At 39.9% G+C, this 8,030-nt stretch overlaps 1 protein-coding gene across 1 annotated transcript in view; it reads left to right on the plus strand.

Annotated features, from left to right (window-relative positions):
• MOGAT1 (monoacylglycerol O-acyltransferase 1) overlaps positions 1-5,016 on the plus strand; it is a 28,919-nt gene extending 23,903 nt beyond the window's left edge. The window contains exon 6 of the mRNA XM_082841687.1: positions 4,768-5,016. Coding sequence (XP_082697813.1) covers positions 4,768-4,922 — 155 coding nt within the window. The 3' untranslated portion in view covers positions 4,923-5,016. The remainder of the gene's footprint in view (positions 1-4,767) is intronic.
• The last annotated feature ends 3,014 nt before the right edge of the window (positions 5,017-8,030 follow it).

An 8,030-nucleotide genomic window follows, 5' to 3' on the forward strand; every position in this document is an offset into this window, starting at 1 on the left:
GGCACTGAGAATAGAGCAGAGAACAAATAAGACAAAATCCCTGCGCTCCTGGAGGTCTGTGATGCAGAAACAAACAAACAAAAGCAACATTCTTGCAAGGAACTGTGACTCTTTACACAGTTCTTAAAGTCTAGTCTTTAGTTAGGCCTGTCTGCTTATAATTCTTAAGTTTTCAGAAATAGAACAAGTACATATTAAAATGTTTTAAGATGAATTTACTATTAAGTTCAAGTCGTAGAGCCAGTACAGGTGGTATGACAGAAAGTTGTTTGGGTAAGAAAGTAATACAGGGGAAACGTGCTGTTTAAAGGAGGAAATTTCATGTGTCCTAGTATGTGTTGGATTTAAGTTTTAAAATGTCATGTTGAAAAATTTCAAATGTTCAGAAAAGTCTCACGAGTAGTAAAACGAACTCCTGTGTGCCTTTCTCCTAGACTCACCGGTTAACATTTTTGCTACGGTTTTTCTCTCTCTCTGATGGTATCATAAATACACCTTTTACTGTTGTTATTGCTGAACTGTTTAAGTGCAAACAACATGACCATGTGTCCCTAATTACTTTTATGTCTATCTCTTAAGAACAAGATTATTCTCTTTTATAATGTCAGTACAATTCAGGAAATTGAACATCGATTAAATGCTATTAACTAGTGTGCATGCCATACCCAAATTTCATCAGTTGCCACCATAACATTCTTTTTAGCTATGTGTTTTGGTGGGGGGCAGTTTTTTTTCCCATAGCAGGATCATACATTGCATTTAATTTTCACTTTCTTTAGCCTACTTTAAGCTGGAATAGGTTTTCAACTTCGTCTTTATAGCATGAGCAGTTTTAAGGCAGATAGCATGATCGAATCAATGATGTCTACAACTTACTCTCAAATGGTTCTACAAAAATAAAAATAATAATACATGTGTCTATCCATATACATATTGTGTGTGTGTGCACAAAATGTTTAAAACTGGTGAGTCTAGAGGAAGAGCATGCAAGTGCTCATTGTGTTATTTTTTTCTATAGGTTTGAATTTTTTTTTTTTTTTGATAAAAAAGTTAGGGAAGGGAATGTACCTTATTTAAATAAAACTGGTTTGGAACCACTTGAGGACAAAAGTAGTCCATTTTGTTTCAAGTCATTATTCTATCCTAATGGGAAAAAAAGCAGGCTAATGGATTTTCTGAAATAGAAAGGAAGGAAGGGGAACCTAATTTAAATTTTAATTGTAAAGTAGGGATTAAAGGAGGTAATAATAAAGGAATTAGTATGGTGCCCAGTACAATGTATTAAGTGCTCAGTAAATGTTCATGAGTGTGTGTGTGTGCATATGTATACACACTTATATACACACATACTTACATTGGGCGTCTTCTGAGACTCCATCATAAGCCAGAGGTTTACTTGAACCCAGGTTTTGACTCTTCCCAAATCCCACTCTGCCCAGCTCTCTGCCTGGTCTCTCTCTTGTGTATGGCTATGTAGCATCTAAAGAAAGAGCAATTCCTATGTGAGACCATTAGAGAGAGAAAACTGCAAAATGTTCACAATTACAGAGAAATAGAAAAAAGACTCCTTATTGTGAAATACCTACTCTTTGCCTCAATGAGAAGAAAATAACTCCCATCTCCAAGCTCTTCTCCAGCTGCAAATACAATAGCTCGTGAAGCTGCTTATTCTCCATCTAGGTAAATACAGCACAGCATCACAGGAGTTAGAGCAAGCCTGCTGTGTAAGGCAATAAAGACATAACTAATCCTGAATTGTTGGATGGAATTGAAAAGGGAACAAAGGAGCGTGCCAGCTATAAAAAGCACCAAAACATAAACAAGAGCTAAGATTCCTGACTCTGCCACAAGTAGATGTTAGCTGATTTTTCCAGGGCAAGGAGTTCTACCTCCAGAGCAACCTAATGCAGCTGGTTTTTCCTTTGTGTTATAAAAAGGGAGTCAGGCAGCAGTCTGCAACTAACCCAGTGGAAAACAGCTTTCTTCTCCTTGAGAGTAAAAATCTCCTTTTTGTGGAGAGAGGGAACTCTGGTCTTCTAGGGCTCCGGGGACCCTTCTCAGATTTGCAAGTTTTTGTTTTGTTACCTCTGTCTGTATCCCTAAAAAGTAATTGAGAAAGGTTCTTACTCTCTAATCCAATTTTGGGTTAGTTTAGTAACGAGAGGCAGAAGTGCTGGGTTTAAATCTTCATTTCCTTTGGTTTTAGTTTGTTTCTGTGTATGTGTATGTATAGTTTAGAAACTTTCAGCATCTCAGTTTCTTTGTGGGTAAATAAGAGAAAGACAAGTATGACTGTGTTTGTCTCACAGTTTAAAGGGAAAAATCTAATGATGCTAAATTCAATTTATAGGAGCGTGTTTGAGCTCTCTGGAAGAACTATCTGAAATATAATAAAACTATTAATAGGAAAAGAACAGGATTGGAATTAACTGTAGGATATCTCAGGAAATGAGACTCAATAATTCAGAATTCACAAGCCCTAATTGAAGTAGGCTGGGAACAACACTCTTCATCTTCTTAGACCACTGTATCTCTTTATAAATCCCCCTTCCCACCCAGAATAGTTGCACTTAACCTCTCTCCTTGGGATAATTTCACTAAGAAAACAGAAGCTATTTCTGTAACACCACAAATTTGCTAGTAGATTTGCAGGTAGATTTCTCAATGAGCACGTAAATTTCTCAGTTTCTTTCCTCAGACAACAACAAAGATCAGAGCTGGATGGAAGCTTCAAGGTTGCTTGAAGGCTTAAGGCCAGAGAAGAAGTTACTTACTAGCTCCGTGTACCTGCTGGTGAGCTAGCACTGGATCTGGTCTAGCCTGGTGCTCCTTGTGCAACACCAACCCCCAATTCCACCCCATCATTTCAGCCTCTCCTAGTCTGTATTTCAACCACAAATGACATGAGAGTTCCCTGGCCATTCTGTGGTTAGAACTCAGTGCTTTCACTGCCTTGGGCCTGGGTTCAATCCCTGGTCGGGGAACTGAGATCCTGCAAGCTGTGTGGCAACAACAAAAAAAAGTCAACCACACTGACAGCGAGATAGTTATGTTAAATTACAAAGGACTGATGTCTACTATGTATGTTTGACATCCAAGCTTTCAAGGAAAACTGTATAGGAGCTTCTTGAGGCTATATATGGTTAAAAACGTAGCAATTTGAGAATACTAATGTTGTGATAAGGAGATTATATATCTATACATAGGATATATAGATTATGTGTAACATTGTATATAGATAGATATAGATAGATATCTTCTTAATATATAATATATTATAACATATGTGTGTGTGTTTGTGTGTATACATTCTCTTCTCTGTGCTCCCTTACCTCCCATACTATTGTCACACTTCCTTCTCCTGTTATTTATCACTTCCTTCTTTCTCTGGTACCTTCTTAACTAATCACCTTTTGTTACTAACATGGATCGAACCTTGGAGGTAGCATGGGGAGACTCTGGGTGGGCAAAGGAGGCCCTGCGAGTGCCATTCTGTTACCTACAGCCCCATTTGACCTCATGCCCAAGCTAATCAAATGTAGTAAGCAGTTTGCCGTTCATTGAACATCCTGTACATTTTCAACTCTTGGCGTCGGTAGCAGCATCAGGCCAGCAGAGGTCGCAATGAGTAGCAGAGAGGACTGAGGGCAGCAGGAGGTGGGGCCACGTATATCTAGTCTCTCAAAATCTGACACAAGTGAGATAAAAGTTATTTATTATATAAATGCCTTAAAATACATGTAGAAATTGCTAGGTTTTAAAAAATTAGTTCATTTTTAATTACACAGATAACACCAATGCCTTCTCATTGTAGAAAATTCATACAATACAGATAAAATGTAAATTCCCCCAGCTCTCCCTCCCTCCCTCCAGGTAAGGGCTATCCGTGTAGATTTGCTTAGTGCACTAAAAGCTTATGATGCACCTAGATGGAGACATTTTTAATAAATGGAATCATACTATGTTATTTTACAACTTTTCCCCACCTACAACATTTTAGACATCTCCGTGTGTGTACACACATATATTTCATTTTTTAAATTGAGATATAATTGCATATAACAGTTAGCTTCAAGTGTTGATTTGATATTTGTATATATTGTAAAATGATCACCACAATAAGTCAGCATACACAGTTACAAAAATATTATTTAGTTTTTAAAAAAATTGCTGCCTAGGATTCCACTGAATGAATGGTCTGTGGTTTATTTAATGTGTTTTTCTATTAATACTTTTGGTTGGTTTTGTTTTCCACCATTACAGACAGTGGAATCCTTGTGATTGTGTATGTTTTCTGGTACAGATACTTAGCAGTGAAGATATATATTCTTTTCATTTTTTTAGGATGACATTAAACAGAGCCAGAATAGAGGGCTGCTGCCTCATGAGCTAAGATTTCCCAGGCAGTGATAATAGAGCACTGTGGTCTGGCTGTCAGCTGTACCAGAGGAGCGAGCTGCTGACGTGCACACACAGCAATGTCCTCTTATCTCCCAGCTGCAGCCAGCACAGTAGTTCATTTGACTCAAAGTCAAAACCACAAGCGTCCTGACAATCCAGCGTCTGCTGAGAAGGAAAGCTCTTTATTTGCTACCAAAAGAGATGGTGTGACTACGGCAGGCAGCCAGTAAAAGGAAAAAGGGATGGGAGCTGGCAGGCCTGACAGATTCTGATTGGGAGATCTTTCTAGGGCTGTCCATTAGAGGTGGTAGTTTGTGGTGGAGTGGTTTCGATTTCTTATGTATGATGTATTCTCTGTTTTTGCAGTTGGCCGCCCAATCCCTGTTCGTCAGACCCTGCACCCAACCCCAGAGCAGATTGAGGAGTTGCATCAGACCTATATGGACGAGCTAAGGAAATTATTTGAGGAGCACAAAGGGAAGTATGGTATTCCAGAAAATGAAACTCTCATTTTTAGATAACCCTCCTCCTCGAAGGCATGCAAGAGGGCGAGAGAATATCCCGTTGAAAGAACAAATATTTTAAATAAATTAAATTTTTTCTTTGATGAAGGAATCAGATTTGCAACTGAGAAGTATTATGTATGGTGACAGATGTTGATGTTTATCTATGGTAACTAAAAATCCAGTGGGTGACTGTAGGGTAAGGTTGGACATGATTATCAGCCTTTTAATCGTCTTCCTCATTTGGGAAGGTAAAAATTATTTTACAGGTTAAGAAAAGATTTAGAATTATTCACGTGCGGGACTTCCCTGGTGGCGCAGTGGTTAGGGATCCACCTGCCAATGCAGGGGACTCGAGTTCCAGCCCTGGCCTGGGAAGATCCCAGATGCCACAGAGCAACTAAACCTGTGCACCACAACTACTGAGCCTGTGCTCTAGAGCCCACGAGCCACAACTCCTGAGCCCGTGAGCCACAACTACTAAAGCTTGCGTGCCTAGATCCCATGTTCCGCAACAAGAGAAGCCAGTGCAATGAGAAGCCCACGCACCACAGCAAAGAGTAGCCCCTGCTCGCCACAACTAGAGAAGGCCTGTGCGCAGCAATGAAGACCCAACGCAGCCAAAAAAACCCCCAAAATTATTCATGTGCTTAAAAAAAATGACAGCTTCAAAAAAAATAATTAGACCCCTTTACTAAATATTACAATAACTTAGTGTGGCGTTTTCACTGAATATGACAGCTGTTGTTCAGCACAGCTGGAACATTTACGAGACAGTGTGTAAAATAACTTGCCATGTAGAACTGGAGGACATCATTTTTTTTTCTGCTTGAACAGACCATTTATTAGTGAATAATGTTACTTTTAAGACTTAGATAATTTTATCCTTTAGGTCATATCAACCAACGCATTTTTATACAATATTGCAGAATTTTAATGCCATTTTGGAAACAGGATGAATCTACCATATGGAAACGCATGTGGATGAGAGCATGTCTTCTCTTTTCTAATTATGCTTAGAAATATTCATTGTTGCCATTTGCTTAGAAATATGTTCATTTGCTACAGGTAAGGAGGTCTTTTGGAAGACATGCTTTGGACGGGTTTTAAGACATTGAAATTCCAAAAGGTTTTCACAGTAAAAGGAGGGGTTTTAATTGTCTTCCAATATGGCCTCTTCGAGTAAGATGAGCTCTGAGAGACAGCGCCCTCTGGGGAGATGTGACCAGTTCACCGTTGACTCGGGTTATATGATTCTCCCTAAACCAGAATGTCAGGTCCGGGAGGGCGGGATCCTTGTCCTTCCTGTTCATGGATGTCTCCTTAGCGCCTGGCTCAGCTCATGATACGTAGTAGGCGTGAAATAAGTACTTGTTGAATGGGCGTATTTCTAGGTGGACACACAAACCTTGCCATAGGTGAAGAATTTTTTTAAGCTGTACCATAGTATGAAACCTATTCTAAGAAAAGACGTACTTTCCGAAGGAGGTAATTTATGTGTGGTTGTCCCGTGCCAGTAATTGACAGTATCGCAGACTGGTTTGTAAAGAGCAAGTTGAGGAGGGTTTCTGAGAATTAGTCACTAAGCATTAAGTAATTATCCAATAAGTAAGAAGAATATCTAGTTTCCAAGCGATCTCCACTGCCACATGTCTTTCTATACCTCCTCCACTCTCAGTATTTGGGGGCAACTTTATTGAGTTGTTCTAACTTACTGTTCATATGTGTTAAAACCCCTAATTTTTAAAACATCAGACCCTGGGCTAGAGCCTGGATTGGGTGTAGCAACAGCAAAACACAATCATGCTGGGTAATGCCGTGAGTAGAAAGGCATTTCACACACGAAAAGGGAACCTTCTCAATTGTTCTATAGAAGACTTTTAGGCCAGCATCCCTTTGGCTTCATATGGTTGAGCAGTCCAGGAGGCCACTGACCCAAGGCCTTAAAATTAGATCAGTTCTTTCGTCAAAGCAGGGAATAGGGCACATCCTATTTTATTCCCTCTCTCTCTCTTTTTTTTTTTCTGGCCTCTCCTTGTGGCTTGCGGGATCTTAGCTCCCCGACCAGGGGTTGAACCTGGCCTCTGGCAGTGAAAATGCCAAGTCCTAACCACTGGACCTCCAGGGAATTCCCAGGACACATCCTATTTTAATAGATGCGGATAATTTGACGATAAATCCTTTTTGGTATTATTCAATACCAAACAAATGTAAAAGGAGCGCCATTTACATAAAACCGTGCCCTAGCTGGTCAGGGGTAAGTCTTTCTGACAGAGCTGTGAGGCCCAAGTAACCACAACAACTAAAGGCCTTCAAGTTTTATAAAATCCATGAACTTCATTCCTTTGGAGAAGTTTATGAAAATCTCATGACACAGTCTTTTGCGATCTCACAAGGTAGGAATTTTAATCTCACGCTCAGTAGTGAGGGGGCCAAGATGACCACCAACCTCCACTGGATTGTCTAGGAAGCAGTTAAAGCCCATGTGTGGAAAGCAGAGGCCCTGAAAACTGGGAAAAGTTCTGCTCTGATGAATTTATTTAGAATTATGCCATTTGAAAAATCTAGACATCGGCAACTTTAATTTTGGCATACATAAAATCTTATTTTCAGGTATGTATTAGGGAGTTGATCTCCAGAGGTCTTAATCCAGCAAAGCCAGCAGTCCTTTCATAAACTCAAAGCATAGTTGTAAGTTCCATACAGTCCTACAGACTGCAAATGAATATATATGTATTTTTAAAATAAATAAATTTATTTATTTATTTTTGGCTGTGTTGGGTCCTTGTTGCTGCGTGGGCTTCTCATTGCAGTGGCTTCTCTTGTTGTGGAGCACGGGCTCTAGGCGCGTGGGCTCAGTAGTTGTGGCTCCCGGGCTTAGTTGCTCCGCGACATGTGGGATCTTCCCGGGCCAGGGCTCGAACCCGTGTCCCCTGCATTGGCAGGCGGATTCTTAACCACTGCGCCACCGGGGAAGCCTGCAGATGAATATTTTTATGGGAATTTTTGCTACAACACAAACGTGAGCCATGTATTGTATTCACTAGTATGGTTGGATGGAGATCTCCTCAACTTTAAAGCTTCTCATCTAATATATAATTGCATGTAAAATTTAAACAGCAAAAC

The sequence above is a fragment of the Leucopleurus acutus genome (genome assembly GCF_964270905.1).
Source record: "Leucopleurus acutus genome assembly, chromosome: 6".
Lineage (NCBI taxonomy): Eukaryota > Metazoa > Chordata > Mammalia > Artiodactyla > Delphinidae > Leucopleurus > Leucopleurus acutus.